This window comes from Coenobita brevimanus, chromosome 24 (assembly GCF_032717465.1).
Source record: "Coenobita brevimanus isolate Jiangsu-jjx chromosome 24, ASM3271746v2, whole genome shotgun sequence".
Classification (NCBI taxonomy): domain Eukaryota; kingdom Metazoa; phylum Arthropoda; class Malacostraca; order Decapoda; family Coenobitidae; genus Coenobita; species Coenobita brevimanus.
Window position 1 is genome coordinate 50,035,723 of NC_136977.1, and position 27,319 is coordinate 50,063,041.

Consider the following 27,319-nt stretch of genomic DNA (forward strand, 5'->3'; position numbering starts at 1 on the left):
GCCAAGGGTGGTCGTATCCTAACCTCACTCTGGCATGAACAACTTCCTGCCACCTACTTGTGCCTGCCTTTCCATATGTGTAGGATGTTCTTAGGCCAACATTGTTATAGTAATATATTGACCTGCTTGTGTGATATTCATTCTGTCGTTTTGATATCATTATGCTTTTTTGTCTGTTTTTAATTCTTGATCTAAGCTGACGAAGGGAAAGTCCAAGATCGCAGTCTGTTTGAGTCTTTTAGAGGCCTCCTTTGCTAGTTGGTCAGCCCTTTCATTCCCCGGCACCCCAATATGTGAAGGTACCCAAACGAACTGTACAGAGATACCTCTTCTGATTATCTGACTGACATAATTCCTAATATCGTATACAAGATCTTGATAAGTTGAGCAGTTATTCTTAAGGGCTTGTAGGGCTGATAAACTGTCTGAAAAAATAACTGCATTGCTTCCCGTCCTTCTAATGTGCCTTAGCCCCAGCTTGATAGCCACAAGCTCAGCTTGTGTCGAGGAGGCCCAGTCATGGAGCTTAACTTTGGTGTCGCATTCTTGACAGAACTGTCCACCTCGTACCACCGTCATGGCTGCTCCAGCTTCTCCAGTTTCTCTGTCCAGAGATCCGTCACAGTAAATTAAGTCAGTCTGGGTCATAAGAGGTCACAGGCGAAGGTCAGAGGTCATACTGGGGTTCTCATGGGACGTTGTGTTAGTCACGGTAAATCAAGAGGATGTGTTGGAAGAGGAAGGGTTGAAAAAGGATGGGGTTAAAGAGGATGGGGTGCAAGAGGAAGAAATGCTTGAGGAAATGGGCTGGGTTGTCCATTCTCTCTCTCTCTCTCTCTCTCTCTCTCTCTACCTGCGCCTGATGATATACGTCAGCGACGCAAGATAATTCTCTTACATCTTAGAGAAAGCCATAGTGTAAACCAAGCGTCTAACTTACACCCCTCATCTGTTATGCATATACACCTCCTCGTCTATCCAACACCAAGGCTCGAGATCTGTTGACTTACCACTTCCTCTCATCCCATCCCACACATTTTTTCCTCTCCTCCTCATGCCTGTATTTTTTATTTGTCCAAATTTAAGCATAGACTTGGTGGTCCTTTCACTAAGGTCAAGAAACCGTCATGCATTCACCCTCCTTTACATGTCACCACTTCGAAGCAAATACTCAGCGTCTATATTCAGTGCATACCAGGGCTGTCTCATTCAGGGCTCGTGTACTGGTATTATGGGGAGTTCTTTTTTTCTTTTTCTTTTTTTCTTCTCGGTGAAATAATTAAACTGTTCCCTACCCCAAATTGACATAGAACTCATGTCCTCTCCTGCAGCAGACTACCTTTCCAACCGTGTGTGTGTGTGTGTGTGTGTGTGTGTGTGTGTGTGTGTGTGTGTGTGTGTGTGTGTGTGTGTGTGTGTGTGTGTGTGTGTGTGTGTGTGTGTGTGTGTGTGTGTGTGCTTTTTTGCCTGTATAAGGTTCAGATGCACCGTGGCCACTAACAAGGCTATGTGTACCTTGTTTGTGTATATGCATATTCATAAACATGATTCTCTCTCTGCCTTTCTTCTGCCTTGGTATTCAGCCAACACTGCCATACTTCACCAATGTCATTAATTCTTCCACTGCCACTGCCCTTGACTACCACTGCCCTTCACTGCCACTGCCCTTCACTGCCACTGCCCTTCACTGCCACTGCCCTTCACTGTCACTGCCCTCCACCAAGCTGAATAACCGTCTAACGGTAGTATGTACAAAAGACTGACATTCTACTCACTCCAAATGTCGTCTTTTTTACCCGTCCCGCCCAGGAGGGGCTTGGGGCAGGGAATTGTTTTCACAAGGTTTGTCTATTTGTTTGTTTGTCTGTCTCTGTCTGTCTATTAACAACTTTACTCGAGAACTACAGGTGCGATTTTGACTAAAATTCCAGGGATGATGGGCTATGATCTTCTGATCACCTACTTAAATTTTGGGCCAAATTGGGCCAAGGCCCAGACTGTAGTCCCCAAAAATGTAAAACTACGGGGAAGGATAAAAATCATTGTTTCAACATAACTCCTTTCGATTTCATCATATCGACATGAAACCAAAACCTAAAGGTGCATCTTTCAAATCTGCATCCGATAACATGCCTCATTACATCAAGGGGGTTCCCCGCCAGTTAGCGGTGGGGGGGTCAGTGTCAGGTGGGTCAGGCCTAAAATTTCGAATGGGCATAAAATCGTTAATTTTCATCTGATTTACTCCAGATTTGATATGTGACATCTCTGACTAGATATCCTGTTGTGCTTATACGTCAGCACTTAAATGACTGTCGGGGACGGGTTTGCTGTGCCTTGGCATCGCTTTTTTTTTTTTTTTTTAATTCTTGTTACTGTACCTCTTGATGATTTTATTAATTTCGTGGTAGGCTTCTCGTGTCAGTAAGGGTTTAATAGAGTTTGTTTCTCAACCCTTCACTACTCTCTCTCTCTCTTAGTGTGTTGGTAGCGAGAACAGACCGTGAAATACGACCAACATGTGTCTCTCTAAAGCTGAATAAAAACATCAGTCGGTACCAAGAGTAACCAAAATAACGTCATTATATTGCTAAGGACATCGGCGATTCCTAATGACCATTTCACTGACCTCTACAAACCAGAATAAAACAGTTTGGATGTAGCGAGAATAATATATATATAAAAAAAAAAGTCATCACGCTGAAAGTTAACTCTCAAAGCTCTTCACCACGAGAGCTCTTTCCTAAGCTTAAGAAACTCGTCTATAGGTACCTAGAATAATCTGAAGAAAAAGATGCTACCGTACTGCTAAAGATAATGGACATTTTCTCCTAATTTAGCGTAAGCCCCTTTAATCCGGAAATGTATTTGTTTATTATCCCTGTTACCACATGACGATTTTATTCAGCCCTGGGGAGGATTTTCAGTCAAGGCATTATCGAAGGCTATGTCTAACCTTTCCAGTTAAAAAGAAAAATCTACTGAGTTAATAAAATCGTCTGCTCGTATCCTGTATGATCCTGGATGAATTTAAGGAAGATGTCATCAGTCTATTGGAATGAATATTCAATGCTTCTAACTCCTTCATCACGATGGTTTTCTCCAAAGCTTTACATAATCGTCTTGTGGTAGAAAAAAACATGAAAGTCATCGTACTGTTGGGTTAAAGTGGTGTGGCGTTGAAAAGGAAGCCGGCGAACAAAATAAATGCTTTCACATTGACAGTTACATGTGACTGGCAGCATCCATTACCCAAGCCTGTTGTTTCCGCCAGTCTGACCGCAAGCAGTGCCTCGCCTCGCCCACAGGTAGTCAGAGCGAATGTCACTAATACAGGTAAAAAACATCGACAGACTGTATTCATTTCCAAAAGTCCTCGCCTCCGTCAGAAAAGCGTTCGATATCTTGTGTTTGTTTCCTAAATTTCATCGTTTATCATCCACCATCCACTCCTGGGCCGCCGCATCAAGAGCATAGAGACCTTGCACTAAAACATTCGTACCAGACTCTGAAGGCGAGAGTGACCAGTTACAGCACCGTGAGTGGCATTAGGTAAGCCTTAGCATCACTTTTGGGAGATCTTATGGCCGTATTGACCACATCTGAATCCTGCGCCTTAACTCTCTAAACTATCGGACTTTCACTTATTTATTTAAAAGAGTAACCACCTGTTGTGTGAAATGTGGCTTGCATACCATATGGCTCGTCATTCGTTGCGGAGTAACATATATGGAGTGATGGCTAGATTCTCCTCTCCCCCAAACATACCCAGGCATATCCAGTTATGTGAGCAGCGATTGAAATATATACTTTTATCACAATACACTGCAGATTATTTTAAAGATAACTCTAGTTCAATTTCTACCGATAAAATGAATCCACAAATGTCCGTAAAAACCACACTTGATCTCTACACCAAGCTCCACACTTAACTAATTCAGGATACTTTCACGATTAAGTCAAGTCCTTGTGCCCGAGAATGCAGATTTGTTTCTGTTTTTTTTTTTTTTTTTTTTTTTTTTTCTGGCTAGTGATGTAAGGTTGTTTTAATCTGCTCTTGAGATTACTCGCACAGAACAGCGTTTAAAGCTTGAGTCAACACAAGAAGCACAAGGAACTATTCAGCATTTAATTCACGCACAATTATCATCACCATCATCATCACCACATCACCATCATCATTATCATCAACTTCACAACCACCACCATCATCATCATCAACTTAACCATCACCATCATCATCATCATCAACTTAACCATCATCATTATCATCATCAATCATCATCATCATCATCATTACCAACTTTACCACCATCACCACCACCATCATCATCATCCAAACCCGACTTCCGACTAACACCTAGGTGTGAGTGGTACTAAAAAAAAAAAAAAAAAAAAAAAAAGCTTATTAACCCATCATCGCACCCGGGAATTAGCAAACCCACTATCAGTCCAGTACCTCCAGTAATTTCTTAATCCATACGGTCCATAATACTTTCAATAATCCAAATACCTCTAGTCCTTTGACATTATCAAAGCTTTCAATCCTTCGGTATCATCAGATCAATTCAAAACCACCACAGGCAATCCAGTAGCTTAGTATATTCCTCCATTCCATTAACCTCAGTAATAAAAACAACGATCTTTATCGATATGTTTAATACAACAAGTACGTTTAGTCCCTCAGTATTATCAAAACAACCCAAAACCACCCCATGCAACCCAGAGTCACCCCACATATTCATCTACTCTCACGATTAAAAATAATTCTCAATAACCCAAACGCCTCCAATATCTTGCCATTTAATAGAACTTTCAATTCCTCAGTATGGTCAAAAGAACTAAAAAAAAACACGCCACCCAGTTCAATTTCCCCCAAAAAATATTTCTCACAGTCCCACGGTCAATACTGCGTCTTGATAACTCATAAACTCTCAGTTCCTTATCATTATCACATCTTCTGAGTCTCACAATTACTAACTCAAAGCCACTCCGCCCATCATAAAAGCTCCAACCATTTACCCCCTCCCATGATTTATATTTATTCTTATTAATACAAATACTTTCAGTCCCTCTCCCACCAAAACTTTCAGTTTTATAGTAATATTAATGTAACTCAAAACCACGCCATCAAATCCAGGAGCCCTAATTATTTTTTCCTCCTACAGTTCATTACAGTTCTTCGTAATCCAAAACCCCTAAATTTCTCAGCAGTATCAAAATGTTCAAACCTTCAATATCGTAAATAAATAAATAAATAAAGGCCACGTCATCCTGCCCAGTTGCACACATGCGTTTCTCCAGTTCCACGGCTCTCAGTAATTCTTAACATTAAAAATACTTTGAATTCCTCAGTATTTTCAAAAACTTTCACATGCTCACTATCATCAAAACATCCAAAAATCAAGCCACACACACCAATAACTCAAAATCACACAACCCACACCAGTAACTCAAAATCAACCCACCCACACCAGTAACCCAAAATCACGCCACCCACACCAGTAACTCAAAATCAACCCACCCACACCAGTAACCCAAAATCACGCAACCCACACCAGTAGCACCCCACAAGCATTTCTCTATTCCCACGGTCCTCCACCCTCCAGTTCCCAGCAGTGGACGAGCAACAATCTCTCCACCCTGTCAGATCTGGAGTAAAAGTGGAGGAGGCGGTATGCTGATTTTTATGAGGCCTTGTTTTTTATGTGTGTGTGCCGCTGTGTAGCATCTGCAACTCTGATCACTCCTGCTTGACTCATGGGAACTGACTTGGGACTTGGGGTGTGGGTGGGTGGGTGTGGGTGTGGGTGGATGTGGGTGGGTGTGTGGGTGTGGGTAGATGTGGGTGGGTGCGTGGGTGTGGGTGGATGACGATGGGTGTAGGTGTGAGTGTAAGAATATGACTATGGATGCGAGCGAGGATCTGAAAATGATTATATGCTGGGAAGGTACTGTGTGTGTGTGTGTGTGTGTGTGTGTGTGTGTGTGTGTGTGTGTGTGTGTGTGTGTGTGTGTGTGTGTGTTTGTGTACAATGTTGGTATCTGTTTTTGCTGCCATCCCTGTGTCTGTAGTAATTTGCATACCTGTCAGTTGCATGCAGGTTCACGTCAGAATCAACATCATCATCCTTATTAGCATCATCATCATTATCATCATCATCATCATCATCATCATCATCATCATCATCATCGTCATCTCATTATCATCACAGTCGTCGTCGTCGCTACTTATTTATTTTTTCATCATTATTTTCATCATCATCTCAAACCTCATCGCCATCACCATTACCTTTACCACCACCACCACTATCATCATCATTATCATCATCATCATCTTCACCGTCTCCTCTGCTTCCTACAGTAATAAGTAAGTTAATTTATGCCACAACACAAGGAAAAATCATAGTAGCATTTCCCCACTCATTATAAACTCTATTGAAATGGTCCCTACAACCATTCCCTCATCAATTATACTTTTAATATCGGTCGGAATCAGCGGACGTCAAATAAACACGATGGTTAATTTGTTCCTATACTCTGTTTTGAACCCATCCGTTTCTGATTGCTCACCTGCCAAAAAAAGAAAAAGTGAGAAAGAAGAGGTGCAGTCTCTTATAAGGTGTTCGTACCTGATAGTCCACTTTTATTAGTTCCTCTTGTAGCCTACCCCACTTTCTCTTTCCCTTTCTCACTCTCTCTTTTTTTCTCTTCATCTTTCATTCACCCCTTCTTCTCTCACGGATTTAGTTCAGTCTCTCCTGCTTTCTTAATGTTTCTGCTTCTTTATCTCTCTCTTCTTTCTCTCTCTATTCAGATTACCTTCATACTCTTAAATATTTCAGTTTTTCTTTCATTTGCTTTTCTCATATAAACTTCTATTTCATTCATGTACTCACCTTTCTTCCTTCGTTTTCTCCACTTTCATCTTAATTTGCCTTTCTTTTCATCTGTTCTTCTCTCTCTGTTTTCAGCTCTGTTTTCAGACTCATTCTCTCCACTTTCTTTCTGTACTCTCTCTCTCTCTCTCTCTCTCTCTCTAGCGTCAGACAATTTTATTCCCTTCTAATGTGTCAAAATCTACCATCATTCTAATCATTCAGGTGACAGGTACTGATGCACGTATTTTACTTTATCTACTGCCAGACGATTTTATGTCTTAGAAGTGACGTCTAGAAAGCCCCTACATCACACCTACAGCACGGAGGGAGGGAGGGAGGGGGAGGGAGGGAGGAAATTCAAAGGTAAGGGGAAGGAAGGGGGAGGGAGGGAGGAAATTCAATGGACGACGAGTTTATTTCCAGTTGGACGTGTGCCGCATACGGGTGGTGGGGGTGTACATCCACGTCCGCTTCGATGATGGCTCGTGCACACTTATCCTGTGTATTAATGAAAGACTGGGTTCGTGTTCTCTCTCTCTCTCTCTCTCTCTCTCTCTCTCTCTCTCTCTCTCTCTCTCTCTCTCTCTCTCCTAGCATCAAAGTCTAGTACTGAACCCAATTTACAACTCAGCATTCAAGACGGAGAGATGAGAATTGTAGGCCAAGACAAAGCTGACAATAACTGTGACCTACAGGAGACGGCAATAATATTCTAGATCAAGATTAAATAGCCAGAGTATAGTGACCATAAGACAAATACATCTCATTATTTCCAAGTGACTTTCTATGACCTAAGCTGAGAATTGGGTCATCAAGTATTCGACAGCCAAGATAAAATGAAAAGATTATAGGTCCCGCAAAAAATGTACCTCTGAAATATAGACAAGATGAAGTGAACAGGGTATAGTGACGGCAACAGGTGTACCTCTCATATCTAATTTGGTTCTTGGTATACCTTCTCCCGCCCCCAGCTGTGTATCAGGGCATCAAGTATTCCGTGCCCAACTACCCACCTGAGGAGCGAGTGTTGTACGTCAGGTGTGGGTGCAAAAACAGGTGTGTGTGTGTGTGTGTGTGTGTGTGTGTGTGTGTGTGTGTGTGTGTGTGCGTGTTGTGGTAGGGGTTGAATCGCCCCCTCGGTTACGGATCGTCCCTCTGGAGAGAAGAGAATAGTTAGGATTTCTCACATCTTGGAAGGATTACTTGAGATTCATCAGTTCTTAAGGGGAAGGGAAGCCACTCGTAAGTTGAATGAAAATCATCAAACTGTAGTAAGCAAAAAAACACTAAAGAAGGTGCTTGTCCCCTGAAGGAGTAAATTGAGATAAGTTCCAACCCTCTGTGGTGTTTAAGAACTTCTACCTTTTTAATAAAGGTAAATTTCGGAAACAAGAATAAAATACCCCAGTCAGTATCTGCCCTCTGAAAGGCCGAGAAAGTTGAAAATTACAGAGTGTATATTTCAACCATCACTTTACTATATTTGATCAAGATGTCAGGAAGGAGACAGGCGGGAAAATGAATCACTTGGCTGGTTGTCATGCTTACCGTTGCCGTGCAAATATTCGCCTTAATATTTTTTATAAAAGTTGCAGGTATTTGCAAGAACTTTGATAGGAGTGGTAGTCCAGAAAAGTGTATATTTTTTTCTACTTGCTAGTATCCGCGTGATAAAAATTAAACTCTTACTTACATGACCTCTTACTTAAATGATCCCTTACTTACATGACCTCTTACTTAAATGATCTCTTACTTAAATGACCTCTTACTTAAATGACCTCTGATATGGTAAGTGGCCGATATGAATAAAACACCATATTAGAGATGTAGTTAACGGCGACATAATTTGCATCTATTTATGTAAGAGCGACACAGTTTCCATCTATTAACTGCAATACTGACGTAGACGGATCTGCTTCCCGTAATAGTGACATTTATGTAATAACGTAACAGTCACACAATTTCCATACATTAACTATAATAATGACAGATGCTTCAGTCAGCCTTATTAGCGACATAGTTTGCATCTATTAACAGTCACGGCAACATAATTTTCATCTATTAACAGTATATGTGATTAATGACGATGACGGAGGAACCCCAACAAGCTACTGTAAAATGTACATTCAGCAGGGAATAAAATTTCGTCTTCTGTTTCTCACTAATATTTCACCTCCTCTCTCCCTCATTGTCCTCTACTGGTGAACTTTCCTAAAAAGAGAAAAGCTTGGTATATTTCTCAAAATTTCTCTGCCTAATATTTCCCTCTAATACTTCCCATTGTTCTTTGTTGGCGAATATTCCAAGGAGGAGAGATATCTCGGTATGCTCCTCTGCCTAATATTTCATCCCTTGCATTTCTCGCCATCCTCTGCTAGCGAATACTCGTAGGCTGAGAGAGGTATGTTTCTCTGCCCATAGATGATATTCGTGGGATGTGTCAGGGAGGAAGGTGACGAATATCCCTGTATTCTGAGGCAGATGAAGTGAAAGAGCAGATCAATTTTTTCCCCCTTACAGTTCAATGTACGAGCGGGTTGAGTGGCAATCCCTTCCACCTAGTCACTTTTTTTTTTTTTTTTCATTATATTCAACTTCGGGACAGACATCTTGTAGCTAAAGCATTGCCGACTGCAGCACCATTAGCGTTTTTTATTTTTTTTCTGCCATGTTTTCGTCACCGCCGGACGATTTATTCAGCTCAGGGAGACGCTTTTTCGAGGTACTGAAAGATGCGTCTAACCATTCCAGTTCGATGCGTCTGTCCTAGGCTGAAAGAAATCGTCTGGTGTTACAAGGAATGAAACGCGTCGCAGAGTAAAGCATTTAAACCCCTGAATCCTGTGACGGTGCTTTATTGGTTTATTCTTGCTTCTCTGGGACGATTTTATTCTGCGTGGGGGAGTCCTCTTGAAGTGAGAAGGGCTACTGAAATCCATATCTAACCCCTCTAGTTCAAAAGTTCTCTAATAAGTTTAATAAAATCGTCCAGAAGTAAATGGAATAAAATAACAACTAAGTCAAAGGAGAATGGTGGTGCATCCTTAGTTCCCTGTGTATTGGTGTATCCGTGACCTGGGTAAGATCGCATGACGCTAACCAGAATCAAATACAAAATTCATGATTCTCGGCCTATAACGTTAACGGGATATTTTTACCCTTCTCGCTTCCCCGGATTCCTCTGGTCTCAGTAAATTCTGTGACGACAGCTAAAACAAAATACGAAGTTGTTTTTTCACACACAAAGGCTATCTAACTCTACATTAGTAAATGAATAAATAAGTAAATAGAAAAGAAAATGAATAACAACTTCAGGGGGTCGTATTTCCCTGGGCTTAGATTCCTGATGGCACCTCATCCTTAGCCATTTGTTTAAGAATGTCACACTTTCAAAATTCCTTACATGTTATTCATATCCACTTTATTTCAAGTGTCGTTTTGAGGGAAACATAAAGGATTCCCTGGCGGCTTGCTCACTAGCGACTTACTCTGCATGTTACACTTTATATTCCTATGTATGTTTATGTTTTCTGTTTTAAAGATACACTTTCTAGGCCTTGGGAACTCCTGGCACCTCTTTCATTATCGATTTCTTTTGCATGTCACACTTAACTAGCTTCTTGTATGTTATCTTTTAAATAGCGACCTAATCTGCATAAACAAACTACAAATAATTCCACTTACAATGATTCAGTAGCCGCCATTGGTCACAGTGAATTATAAAACAGCTTTCTGGCCTGGAGATGCGACTTCTTTTTCACAGATTGTATCCTCGTAGACTTGGGAGGCCTCAGTACACCTCATCCATACCAATTTATCTATGAATATGATACACTAATATATTCAAACCGTGTCCATGTTATAAAGACAGCAGCAAGACATAATGGAATATTACCTTTGGCGGATACCTTTCACCTTTTCTTACCTGATGTTTTCTGTATGTGGCTTATTAAAACATTCAAAAGTCTGCAATTAAAGAGATATAAATAACATACACAGCAGTGTCCTTCACATTTCTCTCTCTCTCTCTCTCTCTCTCTCTCTCTCTCTCTCTCTCTCTCTCTCTCTCTCTCTCCTATCAGTTAATTTCTCCACCTGACGTTTTAAAGTACGTTTATTCGGTCCACATAAAAATAATAAGCAACATCCAGGGAAATATATCACTGTAACTTCTATAATAAATCACTTAAGAGGGGGTGCTAAGAAGCCTGCTAATCCCTTGTACATACGTACCTCTGCCTGCTTTTTTTTTTTTTTTTTATTCATTTATTTATCGAGATACGTTTATAAGTTAAGACCAGTTAGAGACAGAAAGATGACTATAAATTTCTCAGTGACATACGGTACAGCAGGTTCTGACTCAACATATATAGAATTAACAAGCAAAAAATGAATTCAAATTGAGTCGATAATAAAACTGCAGTAAAGATAAAATAAAGCGGAATAAACTGGCGTACGTAGTATCCAGGAAAAAATAAATCACTGTGGAAAAACTATTAGTGTGTTTCCCAAGTCGAAGAAAATGTTAACTTTCTATTTTCTTTTCTTTCCTTTTCTTTTTCCTTTTTTTTTTTTTTTTTTTTTTTTTTTAGGGAGAAGAGAGGTAAGATTAAATTCCCTTCCATCTTACACCACAATGATTATATATTTCACTGTGACCTACTGCAGCTCCTGAATCATCGTTAATAACAACACTACATTTAATCATTATATGTAAACTTCCCGATATATCAGTAACACAGAATATAAATAACATCCACACACAGAAGTAGGTCTCCCTCTCTCTCTTTCTTACTGGGATAGACAGATAAATTCAAGTCCCATTCCACCCCTTGGCACAATGATTACGTATTTCACTATGATCCACGGCAGCTCCTGAACACTCATAAATATCCCAACGTATAGAGAACCACCGGATTAAAAGCACCTCCCTGTGATATCATTTATTTAGATTATAGAAGGCAGGGGAAGGGGAGAGGGGAAGAGAGAAGAAAGATAGGCGTATTCATAAATTTTTTCCTTATTAAGATGCGTATGAGATCGTTAGTATATGTTCTTATCTTCACTTATGCAGCTGACAGACACTTCACGGCAAAACTTACTTGAGCATAAGATGTTTAATACTATATATTGCCTAATGCCTATACTGCAAATACTGTAATAATAATAACAACAACAACAATAATAATAATAATAATAATAATAATAATAAATAATAATAATAATAATAATAATAATAATAATAATAATCTTTCCGCCAATACTGTAAATACCAAAAACTCCACGACTAAACCAGAGTAAATAATGAGGTTAAAAATATGATGAAGGAAAAAAATACATGATAATATCTATTTAAAAGAGAATAGTATGTCTTGAGAATTACTTAAGATCCTTTGTGAATGCTTTTACAGGTGGCCGTAACTCTGAGGCTGCAGATGCCATTGTGTGGGTTTAAGATAGGGTGGGTCCCCCTCTTACGATCTTCCCCCCCTTTCTCCCTCCAAATTCCTCTCCCTTCCCCCGCCACTCCATCCCTCAATTCACACACCTCTATCCCTATGCTCTATTCTCCGCCTATTTAATCATCCTCCCCTCCCCATCACATACATCTCTCCTTTCCTATCTCCTTTCCTTCCTCCCTATTTTCTGTTCCACCTCTTCACCTTTCCTCTCCTCTACTCTCCTTTTGCTCCATTTCTCCTATCCAATCTCTTCCACTCCCCAGCACATAGTGCTCCACTCATCTTCCTCCCTGCCCTACTGATTTCTACCCTCCCTTCCTTTTCCACCTCCAACCCCTTACTCCACCATCATCCCACTTCATCTAATCTACCCTTCAGTACTTCTAATCAACTTAACCTACATTAATCCATTCTATGAACTATCTAATCCACCTTCATCTGTTTCATGAGTAACTTATGCGAACATAATAGAGTGAATATCTTAACTAAACATTTTTTTTTTTACTGCATAACTGTATTTAGTAAGTATTTTTAAAGATTAATGTAACTAATCTTAAGGTTCATTAATATACTTTATGCCGAAGCTAATATGCATGAAATATAAGTAGGGTATCCAAATCTTAAATGCTGCATCACAAACTTCAAATAGGCCGCTTTAGGTAACTTCAAATAGGCCGCTTTATGTACCTCCAAATGAGTTACTTTACTGCACGTCTGAACCAGCTCTTATCTGCCCTGCATCGCGGCACCCAAGTTACAGCATCAGGAATGGAAGCTGAAGAATGTACCGTCGGGATCAAACCAGTTATTTTCTCTCTCTCTCTCGCCCTCTCTCCCTTTCATTTGGTAACTCGACACCAAAAGCCATAAGCTCTGCAGGTGTCTGGCCCTCGTTTACGTGCTATTGCCACTAGACTTTTGACTCCGAGTGTACGATAGTGAGAGAGAAGGACGTCGCTACACAGGCTCGCTGATCTGCTGACCCCCGTGCCGTGAAATAAGAGTCTGGAGGTTAGAGAGGTGAGCTGATGGGGACGAGTTACATTGCTCCACTTTAACTTTGCCTTAAATTGCCATCTCCCTGTCTGAACTGCCGATCTGTAACAAGAAATTGGCACTGCAATATGGTGCCAATCATGAAGGAGTACTATGGAGAGAATTTAGAGCCATAGTATTGTCTTATTCTGCCAATGAGCTATGGGAAATAAGCTGAAAAGTGACGAAATTCTCCGTCAAGTTGAGATAGACGAACTTTAGCTGATGTGAGGGGACGAGAGACGACGCGGGACAAATATGTAGATAAGGTACGAAAGTGGTCCAGTCAAGTACGAGAGATGACACGACAGCTGAGATATGAGTCTAGGCTGACCTGATGGGGACGAGTCAGTAGATACGAGTAAGAGTTGAAGAATTCTTTAGATCTTGAGTGAGAAAGAACAAGAGGTGAAATGGGATCTGTGTGTGACGATTCAGTGGGTACGAAGAGGTTGGAGACAAGCCATTTTAAGAATAAGAAGTAACTTGAAAGGGGCGAGTTGGTAGGACGAGATATGTTGCTTGTGTGAACGATTCTTAAAGTTTGGGGACAAATTTTTAAGGTGCGAAAGATAACTGAAGAGCACCAATTAGTAAGTAGGAGCAAGATTAAAGAAATCAGTAGAAATCTTGGAGGAGAGGATTATCGGTGAACTTGGCTCCGTGTGGAACCGCTCATTAGGTCCGAAGAAATAGGGGATGAATGTTATGTGTGTGATTTAGACTTGATGGGTGCGAATTATGAGGGATGAGTAAGACCTGAAGAATTTATCTTTGCGAGGTGAACTGGGGTAAGTGTGGAAAGATTCATTAGGTAGAAAAGGTTTGGACACGAATCTTTTAGTTGTGAGAAGTGACCTGATGGGAAGAAGTTTGTAAATAAACTAGCTCTAAGAATTCTATAATCACAAGAGGTCATACTCTTGGGGGGAAAGGAGGATTTGTAACCGCTCTTCCTTACCAGTTTATTTCAGCATATGACACACTGATATTCTCTTCTATGACACTTACGCCAACTATACTGATGTAGAGGAATAATATAAATTACATAAGAAAATATTAGGTTGCAAGAGACAAACAAATTGCAGAGGAAGAATTGCTGGCGAACCTCCAATGACGATGAGAATATGGTCCTGAATTACCCTGATCTGCCTCGCCCTGACCTCGTATCTTTACCCCCACTCTGTTATCACGATCAGAGGAAATTTATGTCACATTCTCCTTCCTGCTGCTGTTGTGGCCATGGTGAATAATGGTTGATGTTGATAAAAAACCACAATGACGTCAGTTGAAAAGGCGTGGCGATCGGGAGGATAACGCTGAGCAAGAGTCATACATCCTTCTTGACAATAATAAAGCAACGTTATCTTATGGTTCTACACAGCTCCCCAGCACCTCGTCCTCACCTGATTATTTTTTCACATAGCTCGTTGATAATTAATTTGATGTTATTCAATTTGGAGGAGATGTTACGAGCTGGAGGGGTTTCGATAAAGAATTCATTGATCACCTTCCCACAAGAGGGCAGCCCTAAAATATATCAAATCTGTTCTGTGCGAAGTAATTTGAAGATGATGATGAAGAAGAAGAAGAAGATGATGATGATGATGATGATGATGATATGATGATGATGATGATGATGAAGATCATGAAGAAGAAATTATTGTTTGAGAGAAGTAATGGAACTTAGCCTGATCGAATACTAATAGGAGAAGGGGTTACAATGATGATGCATAATATTGGTAAAGGTAGTAATTAACTGCAGGATATACCTTTTGAAGCTGCCCTAATGAATTTTGGTATGCATGGGTACTCAATTCTTACAGGTAGGAGAAAGGTGTGAATGTTAATGTGTAATGATAAGATTCTTAACTAGTTCCTGGGTATACTTAATTCCCTACTACTCAAGAAATGTGTGTGTGTGTGTGTGTGTGTGTGTGTGTGTGTGTGTGTGTGTGTGTGTGTGTGTGTGTGTGTGTGTGTGTGTGTGTGTAATAAAATGATCACTAACCAGTATACCTTTACCATTCTTAACAAAACCTGACACGATCGGGTACTCAATCCTGTACGGTCATCAGTGAAGAAGCGTGAGTCTTATGGCCGTATTCTAAGTGGCAAGGGAGGCTTCTTAACACATCTTCCTGTGAGGTTTATTTTGCATATAACACCTTAATATACTCTTGCGTACATATCACATTAATATCGGTATAGTTTTCATCAATAACACACACGAGCGAAATGGCGAGGAACGAGCAAAGTAAACGTCTGAGGTGTTATGAAATGAAAAATCCACTTACAATAGCCTACGACCCATATCACCGAGGAAAAAATCTTAACACCAGCTGGCTACCACCTGGACCCCCGCACAGCACATTCCAGCCTGAGCATCCCTCCTCATAAATATACGATGATGGTCCTGGCATTTATCTGCGAACAAAAACAGGGAATCAATTAGCCTCCCCCGGCAGGTTACGCTGGTCGGGGTGTGCCTAAGGTTACCCCACCTGACGTTTAGTGTGATGACGATTTATACTCTTTTCAGGTCTGCTACAAGGAGGGGAAATAGTCTTGTGGGTGTAGGATCCTCTCATCTACCTCTCCCTTGCCTCTGTTTACCTGGATATGGCTCGCTTATGTTATTCATATCTCATGTCATCTTCTGGGTAGGAATTAATGGTGATAGTAATCAAATCTACTGCAGGTGTACAGCGGTAGCCCATGACGTAACCTACGCATTTTCAGCACAGTATATAAAAGATCAAGGTCACAGGAAATGAAGAATTTCGAGCCTGAGCTGTATGATCGACTAATGAGTGTATTCAGCGTAGGAATAGTCCCTTGTAGAGAATAAGTAAGTAGCGGCCTCACGCGAAGATGGATACCATGTACTGAATTGGGATATGGAGTAAGGAATGTAAAAAAAAATAAATAAATAAATAAACTCAATCTACCTACACCTCGACCCCAAGAGTTTCGTTGTGTGTCGAGTCTGCTGTTGCTAATAAAGAAGCATTTTACCAAGCACTAAGAGATGGTATGGTGGATAAGGAAAGAAGAACTGGCAGCAACACAGAAGTTACTCATTATCAAGACTTACAAAAAAGAAAATATTAATCACTAATGCTTTAAGCAATCGCTTTCACTCACTCGTATCTTACCCACGATAAGAGAAAGAGAGAGAGAGAGAGAGAGAGAGAGAGAGAGAGAGAGAGAGAGAGAGAGAGAGAGAGAGAGAGTTTATATGGATCTGTTATTTCTAAGACAAGTAGAGAGACTTCAAAAGGACAGTAAATAAAGATCCTATGCAGGAAAATGGAATTTCTGCCGTAAAACCTGCAGTGAGATCTCAACAGGACAGTAAGTAGTAATCCTATGAAGCTACAGCACCGCGTATGGAAATTCTGCCATAAGACCTGTAGACAGATCTCACCAGGACAGTAAGTAAAAATCTGGGACGGTATAAATAGGACATGGTGATTTTTTTCCCCCGGTTACTTGGTTTTTACAACATCCGTAATACACAATAAATTGTGCCGTTATGGACAAGAAATAATTTACCTCAATAACCGTTCATTTACGCTTGGATTTACGAAGACAGTGGAGGATTTGTATATTCTTCGCAATATTAAAACCACATTTCCCATTATACCGTTACAGAAATGATTATCTTAATGTTCATTCTTTCAGGCATGGCTTTGCAAATATGAAATCTCGTTCAGTCATCAGGTTCTTCATTAAATAATGGTTAGATCTGCAATAACAACGTCTCCTTCCGTTATTCCCTTCTCCACAGCATCCACAATAACGGTTTCACACATCACTGTCTTCTGAAACGAGAGAAAGTATACGAGATGAGGCAATAATAAAATTCCTAGTGCCGGATCCCCCTCTGTATCAAACACAGTATCACGTTAGGTGTCGTATTCCGGTTCGTCTCGGCTCTCGTCAAGAAGATATCTTTTTGTGTGTGTGTGTGTGTGTTTTTTTTTTTTTTTTTTTTTGTATTCTTTCAACACCACTGTTACTTTCCCGCGCCTACAATACGAAAATTATTTTTAGATTCGACCGTGAACCACTGTCTGACTCTCTTCTTCTTCATTTCTGCAACATTCGCGGCCTTTCCTCTAACTTTCGCTCTGTTGAGCACCACCTCTCCTCCTCTAAACCTCACCTTCTTTTTCTAACGGAGACTCAGCTGTCTGAGGCAACTGACAGCAAACCCTTTTCTGTATCCTCCTACTTTCTCTATACTCATTTCAAAGCCAAAGGTGGCTGTTGTGTATATATACGCAACGACTTATCTTGCTCTCGTGTTCCTGAACTTGATTCTTCTGAATTCTCCACACTCTGGCTTCGGCTTTCCTGTCATTCTCTGACTAAATTTATCTGTGCTGTTTACTTATCCCTAATTCTACTGACTATCAAAAATTCTTCGACTATCTTACTTCTACGATGGAACACATTCTATCCATTTCTCCTTTCTCTGAAATCTCCATTCTTGGAGATTTCAATGTTCACCACCACCTTTGGCTCTCCTCTCCTTTCACTGATCCACCTGGTGAACAAGCCTACATCTTTTCTATCCTTAATGACCTAGAGCAGCTTGTACAGCACCCTACCCGTATCCCTGACCGCCTTGGAGAGAGCTCCAACATACTTGACCTCTTCCTCACAACTAATCCTTCTGCTTACTCTGTTAATCTTTTCTCTCCGTTGGGCTCCTCCGATCACAACCTTATTACCTTAACCTGTCCTATCACTCCGGTACGGCCTGTGGACCCTCCAGGGAAACGTCGTCTGTGGCATTTTGGAGCCGCAGACTGGGAGGCCCTCAGGCAGTACTTCTTTGATTTTCCCTGGAATGATTATTGCTTCCATGGCCGTGAGCCATCTGAGTGTGCCTTGCGCATTACGGAGGTTATTCTCTCGGGCATGGAAGCATACATTCCTTTCTCATATCCTTTGACTAATGCAAGAAAGCCTTGGTTTAATCACGCTTGTTCTAATGCTGTCCGCAACAAGGAGAGGGCCTACAAAAGGTACCGGAGCCAACCCACCCCTGAATCACATCATCTTTACGTTTCTGCCCGGAATCGTGCTAAGTCTGTTCTTCGCTCTACTAAAAATAATTTCATCCATACTAAATGCTCTCAACTCTCCAACTCGAATTCTTCCCGCTCCTTCTGGCATCTTGCCAAAAATCTTTCTAACAACTTTACCTCATCATCCTTCCCTCCTCTTTTCTACTCTGATGGTTCTGTAGCTATTTCTTCTACTGATAAAGCAGATCTCTTCGCACAGACTTACTCCTCCAATTCTACCTTAGACGATTCCGGTGCTGTTCCTCCATCACTTCCCCCCTCTGACTTCCTCATGGCTGACATTAAAATTTCTTCAGTTGATGTATTTTCTGCCATCACTGGCCTCAGTACTAACAAGGCATATGGGCCTGATGGGGTCCCTCCTGTTGTTCTCAAGAACTGTGCTTCTGTGCTTACACCCTGCCTAGGCAAACTCTTTCGTCTTTGCCTGTCAACTTGTACCTTTCCTTCTTGCTGGAAGTTTGCTCTCATTCAGCCAGTCCCAAAGAAGGGTGACCACTCCCAACCCACCAACTATCGTCCAATTGCTTTAACGTCCTGTATTTCAAAAGTTTTCGAGTCAATTCTTAATAGAAAAATTTTAAGGCATCTTTCCTATCACAACCTTCTTTCCGATCGTCAGTATGGGTTCCGTCAGGGACGCTCCACTGGCGATCTTCTCACCTACCTTTCAGACTCCTGGTCATCCTCCTTTCGGGACTTTGGCCAAAGCTTTGCCATTGCACTTGACATCTCAAAGGCTTTCGATCGAGTCTGGCATAAATCTTTAATTTCCAAACTGCCCTCCTACGGTTTCCATCCTTCTATCTGTGCCTTCATCGCTAGCTTCCTTTCTGGTCCTTCTGTAGCCGCTGTTATAGACGGCCATCGTTCTTCTCCTAGATCTATCAACAGTGGTGTTCCTCAGGGCTCTGTCCTATCACCAACTCTCTTCCTTTTATTCATCAATGATCTTCTAAGCTGTACATCTAACCCTATCCACTCATACGCTGATGACTCCACCCTTCACCTTTCCATTCGGTTCCCGCAACGCCCATCTCAACAGTTACTTCAACAAACAAGGGATGAGGCTATGGCACACCTAATGTCTGACTTGGCTCGTATCTCTGACTGGGGTAAAAATAATATGGTTGTCTTTAATGCATCTAAGACTCAGTTCTTACACCTTTCAACCCGACAAAATCTTCCACAGGTATACCCACTAATGTTTAATAATATTCAGCTTAATCCTACATCATCCTTGAACATGCTTGGTGTTTCATTTACTCGGGACTTATCTTGGAAAGATCATATTACATCTCTTGTAAAATCTGCTTCCAAGAGATTGGGTGTGCTAAGCCGACTCCGCTCTTTCTTTACCCCTGCGCAATTGTTGACTCTATACAGGGGTTTTATCCGCCCCTGTGTGGAGTACAACTCTCATGTGTGGGGAGGCTCCCCTCATACAGCTCTTCTCAATAGGGTGGAGTCAAAGGCTTTTCGTCTCATTAACTCTCCTCCTCTTACTGACTCCCTTCAACCTCTGTCTCTTCGCCGCACTGTTGCATCTTTATCTCTTTTCTATCGCTACCTTAATGGTCACTGCTCCTCTGAACTGTCTGCTTGCATTCCTCCACCTCTACGACGGGCGCGTAGCACCCGTCTGGCAGCAGACTCTCATCCTTTTTCTGTCCAACTCTCTAATGCAAGAATTAACCGTTACTCCCAGTCTTTCATTTATGCAACAGGTCAACTCTGGAACTGTCTCCCTCTGTCTGTATTTCCTGCTGCCTATGATCTCCAGTCTTTCAAACGCAGTGTGTCCAGGCATCTCAAAATGATCGGATCTTGAATTTGGCTCTATATTGTATTTTGTTTTTCTCTTGGAGGGAACTGTTACTGCGGGCTCATGGCCTTTGGTTCCTTCTTCCTCGCATAAAAAAAAAAAAAAAAAAAAAACTATCAGACATTTTTGCATACAGGGTGACTCAGAATGTTGGTGGAAGCGTGTGTACCATTTGACTCGAAGTTTACTCGATCTTAACATGTCTTAAAGAAAACGGAGAGTGATTAGGGGAGACAATACTTCTTCAGGCTTGTACTTATTTTGTATTTTTATTTTTATTTTTTTTTATCAAGAGGTTTATCAGGACTTTTGTCAGAGCCTGTACACGCCACCCTCCCCTGCTCCCCTCACGGTCTCACCCCCTCTCTTGGCCGGCTGTCTGCTATTCTGCCGTCATGGCCTCTCACTCCCCCTCATACATTTCCCATACCATCCCTCACACCACTTTTCACTCTCACACCACTCATCATACCACCCTTCGTACCTCTCATACTACCCCTCACACCCCTCATACCAACACGACCACTCTGTAACGTGAATCCAAAATGCTTTCTCTCTCTCTCTCTCTCTCTCTCTCTCTCTCTCTCTCTCTCTCTCTCTCTCTCTCCCAGGCTATCATAGTACATGACTGAGTTATAGGCACCTTTCAATGAGTGGCATGCAAGAATTTAACATACGATTACTGAAATAAGTAAACAGAGCACAGTGTTCCAATTTCTTCAGCCTGAGGACGTCACGTATAATTTATTCTTGCTATCTTCACACGATTTATTTAGCTAAAAGAAGATAAATGAAAGGATCTTTAATTTGACTCTCAGTTATCTTGTTTTGTTTTTTCCTGGAGGGAACACTGTGGCTGGCTTCTGGCTTCTGGGTCCCTCTTCCTTGCATTAAGAGAGAGAGAGAGAGAGAGAGAGAGAGAGAGAGAGAGAGGGAGAAAGAGAGAGAGAGAGAGATTTAATCCCCGAGCTAGGCAACTATGGCCATATAGCCCTGCTAGGTTACAGGAGAGCGCTACCACTCCCGGCACGGCAGTCCCGGGCGAGGCTCGAACTCGGAATCCCACGATCACGACTCCGATACTCTACCACCGAGCCACCGTGACCCCGAGAGAGAGAGAGAGAGAGAGAGAGAGAGAGAGAGAGAGAGAGAGAGAGAGGAGTAGTTTGGTACATCTTTCAATATTTTTCTTTCACAGTAGGTTTTCTCCTGAGATAAATATCTTCGTAGCAACAAGATTCGAGATATTAAGTCCTTGAACTGAAGGGTCAAAAGCTCTACGCACTATTACAAGGCCGTATTTCAAGGAGCTTCGGAAGATTACGTAACTCCTTTTCTCAGCGATTTAGTTTTCCTGTTATATCTTTCACTCTTCATGCATTTATGAAAGCAAACTATGTCGATTCTAAAAATATGTAAAAAAACGCAGAAGAGGAAATGAAGGTGTAATACGAAAAATAAATCACCAACAAAAAGGAACTACGAAGTCTCCCGTGCCACTTAGAAAACGGGACTGTTTCAAAATGCAGATCATAGCAGGGGCCTGTTTTTTTTTTTTTTTTTTTTTTTTTGCTGTATACAGTAGAGACAAAAAATCTCGCATAGCACTTTCCCGGGCCAAGAACGTAAGGTTTTCTTTTCTTCTTCTTGTTTCTTCTTCGTCTTCTTCTTACTTCGTTTTCTTCGTGTTCCTCTTCCTCTCCCTCTTCTTCTTCTTCTTCTTCTTCTTCTCATCCCTCTTCTTTTTCTTCTCTCCTCGTCCTTCTTTTTCTTCTTCTTCTTCTTCTTCTCCTCCTCCTCCTCTTCCTCTTCCTCCTCCTCCGTCGCCTCCTCCTCCGTCGCCTCCTCCTCTTCTTTTTCCTTCTGCCGGCGGGGGATGTTACTGATCAGGAGGGAACTAAGTAGCATATATAAGGTTAACACTTTCTCAGGCAGAGGAGATGATTAGCACTTTTCTTCCTTTATATCTATTGCCGCAGGACGTAATCAATCCAGTGGCAGGTATTAAGATGCGAACTACCTCTCTTAGCATTTTCCCAGGAGACAGACAAGCTTGGAATTTTCTTTTTCATTTCTTTCATTTTCTTTCTATTTACGGCAGGAAAATTTTATCAAAGACAATAAAAAAAAAAAACACTGCACAAATCTAGGTTGACACTTTCCCAAATAATGGATATGTTCTCTCTCTCTCTCTCTCTCTCTCTCTCTCTCTCTCTCTCCTTCAACTGAATCCCGTACCAGGTAAAGAGCTAACCACATGGCAACACAGACCCTTGATGCTAGAAATATAATCGTTTCCCTGAAGCCCGTTACTGGATCTCACCGATAAGATACGCCTGGAGATTGCAGCTACTGTATACCATCACCTGAATTAGCATACCATTAGAATATTGATGTTCCTCCTGGATAAGCCCCGTTTTCTATATAGAGCTGAGTCTTTTGAGCCAACCAATCTATGTCTTATACTGCGGATTTTTTTTTTTTTTACTATACCCCCCCCTCTCTCTCTCTCTCTCTCTCTCTCTCTCTCTCTCTCTCTCTCTCTCTCTCTCTCTCTCTCTCTCTCTCTCTCTCCTTTTTGCCTGCTGACCCTTGCTGTGTTTTATTTTGGCTCCTTTGATGATTTGTTTCAGTCTAGTACGGGCCTGTGACGGTGAAAGGTGGAAAGAGAGAGAGAGAGAGCGAGCGAGCGAGCGAGAGAGAGAGAGAGAGAGAGAGAGAGAGAGAGAGAGAGAATCGTAATCATTTCGCTGTAGCTACTCTCAGACGGATTTATTAGCTTAGAAAGAACCCCTCGTAGTGAAAGGGTTCGATAGTCCCCATGAACCCCTTCTAATTTTCTTTTTAATTTTCAACAAAAAGCCAATTTACAGGAGGGTTCAAAAGGCTTCCATCCATCCTTCCACTACAATGACAGGGTTCTTTTAACTGTACGATTATATTAGTAGACTGGAAAGGGGTCTCACAGGGTGTTCAAAATGTAGTCCACTGTGCTTAGGTTCTGGGTTCTACTTGGGGTTTCAAATTGTTTAGGTTATGGGTTCTAGTGGGGGTTCAAAATGTTTAGGTTATGGGTTCTAGTGGGGGGTTCAAAATGTTTAGGTTATGGGTTCTAGTGGGGGTTCAAAATGTTTAGGTTATGGGTTCTAGTGGGGGATTAGAGTATCTCTCATAATTCGTAGGGGGTTCTGAAAGGGTACAATTATCTGTGCTGAACCCGCCGTGAACATTCTCCGGTACAGTGTATTCATTATTACTGCTGAAGATTATGTGATGAGCATGAACAGGAGGAGGAGGACAAGGAAGGTGAGACATGATGATGATGATGGTGGTGGTGGTAGTTTTGCTGACGATGATTATGATGATGATGATGATGGTGGTGGTGGTGGTGGTAAAAGTGACTGTAACTGTGACGGAGATGATGATGATGATGATGATGATGATGATGATGATGTTCCTGCTTGTGCTGATGATGACGATGACGACGATAAAATGACGAGTAATGATGATAATGATGATGATGATGATGAATACTGCAGATCTGGCCCTGAAACTAAAGACCTGACCTCTCACACCGGAAAAATAAGCATAGGCAAGTCAGCTGCATCAGAAAGTAAAATAACAAGCAACTGATAATGGATGTTAGAAAGTATGTGAGGTAGGAGGCTAGAGGTGTGGCAATATGAGATATGACTTTGAGTGCGTGCGTGTGTGTGTGTGTGTGTGTGTGTGTGTGTGTGTGTGTGTGTGTGTGTGTGTGTGTGTGTGTGTGTGTTAAACCAGCTTAAAGTGTGGCAATGTTAGGCGTGTTTGTGTGTGGTGGTGCGAGATATGACACTGTGAACAGTGGTAATGTGTAAGGTGTGGGAGTGTGTATGGTGTGACAGCGTGAGGTGTGGTATTTTATGTGTGACAGTGTGAGGTGTGGCAAAGTAAAATGGGGCATGGGTTCTGGGTGTGGCAGTGTGAAGTGTGACAGTATGTAATATGCTAGTATGTGTTGCCGTGTCTCTCCTGCACAGTGACTTTTCTAATACCCTGCACATGACCCACTTGAGCAACAAAATCCATATTCCTGGACATGCAGCACTTCAACAAAATCTACATAATTACCAGGTAGGACACAGAGTAATGGCTGTGGTCAAAATATATATGCAACTTCACAGCATAAGTAACCGAGGAGAGAAACAGTTACCATTACTCGGTGACATCTTACAACCTCCTCCCTGATGTATTTTTGCCGCATTACTTCACTGTCCAACACCTCTTTCCTTTCCAGCCTATTTCTGTATATGGAATGCTAATTTTCTTGCATGCCACTAATGTAAACTACCCCTATATTACCCCTTTCTCTAAGATGACGGGAATTAAAACTGTGATTTTTGTTTATGGAAGGCAGCTGATATAGTGACGGGGTTAATGAGGTCCCCGTTTAACCTCTCCAGTTCAAAAGGTCTCTCGTAAACTGAGTAAAATTGCCTACTGCTACTCACCTCATCTTTATATTTGTCACTATCCCCCGAAAGGAGGGTGGTGGCCTGAGAACAGAGGGCACCTTCAGCCTGCATTCCACTGGGTTCAGGTTCATATGAGCCTGATGTTTCTGCTACTACTACTACCACTACAACCATTACTACTACTATTGTTACCACTAACACTACTGCAGCTATAACTACCACCACCACCACTACTACTACTACTACTACTACTACTACTACTACCACTACTACTACTACTACTACTACTACTTAGTGCCAGCCAGTTACTTCCACATTCTGATTAGCTAATTCAGACCATACCGGAGGGAGGAAAAGGCCAGTCAGAAAGTCCTGAAAACCTATTGTTTGATAAATCTGGAGAATTCTGATGCAGCTATTTTGACGCGCCATTCATTAGCCTTTGCAGAATTATTTTTCATAGATATAGACTGCGAAGGAAGGGAAGTCAAGATAGTTTTACGTGAACTAAAGTTTTATATTATGATTTTTGAGTGAGTGAGTCAATGAGGGAGTGAGTGAGTGAGGGAATATATTTCTTTGTTTGCCTGTGAGATGAATCTGTCAATATATACGAGAATGTAGCAGACCTTCTCTCCTACACCCAGGGATGTATAAAAAAAAAAAAAAAGAGATAATTTTATTCATTAAGACATCTTGAGGCCATGAATAAAATGTCCATAACTCTGTCCAGCTCTGTATACATTCTGTCTTAGGCGTATCCATCAGCCTATGGACAGCTGAAAGCCTTCTACTTTATGAAACCTTAACCATTTCAGTCTCATGATGTGTGTGTGTGTGTGTGTGTGTGTGTGTGTGTGTGTGTGTGTGTGTGTGTGTGTGTGTGTGTGTGTGTGTGTGTGTGTGTGTGTGTGCTTTTGACTACTTAAAGCCTCTCCTAAACTCAAGATCGTCCTTAACAAGACAAAAACAAAAAAAAAAGAAAATGGCGATCGGTCAGAGTGGTTAACCCCTTCACTACGAGGGGTCACTGTAGACATGCAAAAAAAACAAAAATCTCCTGGTAGGTAGAGAAAAACCAAAAAGACATCATATAAGAAAAAATGCTAATGGGGTATAGATTTTTTTAACAGTCAAGTCCGAAATTTTCCTAGGCTGAATAAAATCGTCTGGATAACTAAATTAATATATATATATATATATATATATTAGTAGTGAAAGAATTAATGGATATTATCTCTTCAGTACGAGAGGTCATGAGCTGGATAGAGTCGTCTTAAGGAAGCAATAATTAACTTTAAAAAGGCGATGTGCAGCGAAAGGAATAATTAAGATTATTTTAACTCATACACTAGGGCCGGTATTCTGTAAGGAAGCCCCCTAACACATGTTCCTAAGTAATTTATTTTGCTTGTTACCCCCTTATTATCCTCTTCGGTGTTACTGAAATCATACTGATATCACCATACTCTTCATAAATGACGTACAGAATTATGTAATTCACTAAGGAAGAGGTGTTTGGGAGCTTCCTAAACCGATTACAAAAAAGAAAGTAAAAAAAACAAAAACTTGGTATTGAAAGGGGTTGAGGGGAAAGTAGTGGTGGGGAAGGAGTAGAAGGATCAGCCCTGATAAGGTGACAAAGAAGAATACCCGCCATTTTTCAAGCAATATTTATCAAGCTTCGCACAACATATTTCCACCCAGATGAACCTCGAGAAATAGAGTTGTATCTTAAGTGCCTTAGATTCCGTAGTACATCTTCCTTAGCGATTTATTTTGTGCATTGTTACCTCAGCACGTTTCTGATTAAAACTATGTCGTACTAGAATTATATGAGTAAAATAAAAACGAATATGAGGGTGCAATATGCAAAATAAATCTCTACGAAACGGATGCTACGGAGTCTCTTAGGACCACACAATCGTATTCTCGTTGATATAACAAACTTCGTTACGCCTCTTCCTTGTCGTCTGAAAGTAAATATTCTCTCGTATTTTATCTATAGAATTTAAATATTGACATACGTGTATCAGTAACAGACTATACGATTATTAAGGTGTAATGTGCAAAAAAAATCGCAGTGGATGATGTATTACGATATTTCTGGAGCCAGTGAGAATACGGCCTGCTCTGCTATCTTTGTCGTTAACGGATAGAAGAGTTACATTAGTTAAAACAGCCTCGAAAAGAACAATAGAGCTTCGTGTTTGCTTTCCTTTGTACTTTCCTTTATACCCTCCACTACGATGACGTATTTATGTATTTTATTTCAGCTAGCACCAAACAATTTTCATCTAGATTTTCGTAAGACTTACGATATGGAGAGGTTAAATATAGCCTTCATCTTCATTAAAACGAGACTCTTTAGGGATGAATAAAATCGACTGGGTGCAGCAAGGAAAAGATTTAAGACGTCACCGAACTGAGGGGGTTTAACATTCACCGTAGCACCGTAAATCCCAAAGTACTTCGCCCGCAGTACTCATTATTCCGTAAGTACCCGCTTCGCGGAAATTTATGCACATATGTGTATAATCATTGAAGGCTTTTTTTT

General features: G+C 41.2%; 2 protein-coding genes across 2 annotated transcripts in view; one reads left to right on the forward strand and one right to left on the reverse strand.

Moving 5' to 3' along the window:
- Window positions 1-159: 159 nt before the first annotated feature.
- Window positions 160-579, reverse strand: LOC145393374 (uncharacterized). The gene has a single exon (XM_080267471.1). It carries the CDS (start codon window positions 577-579, stop codon window positions 160-162), a length of 420 nt encoding a protein of 139 aa, XP_080123597.1.
- Window positions 580-2,129: 1,550 nt separating this feature from the next.
- Window positions 2,130-27,319, forward strand: part of LOC145393375 (uncharacterized) — a 123,493-nt gene continuing 98,303 nt past the window's right edge. The window contains exons 1-2 of the mRNA XM_080267473.1: window positions 2,130-2,187; window positions 7,853-7,919. Of these exons, the coding sequence (XP_080123599.1) occupies window positions 2,130-2,187; window positions 7,853-7,919 (125 nt within the window). The remainder of the gene's footprint in view (window positions 2,188-7,852; window positions 7,920-27,319) is intronic.

What these genes read in the sequence shown, in the direction of transcription:
- LOC145393374 (XM_080267471.1), bottom strand. Translation starts at nt 579, where the DNA reads ATGACGGTGGTACGAGGTGGACAGTTCTGTCAAGAATGCGACACCAAA.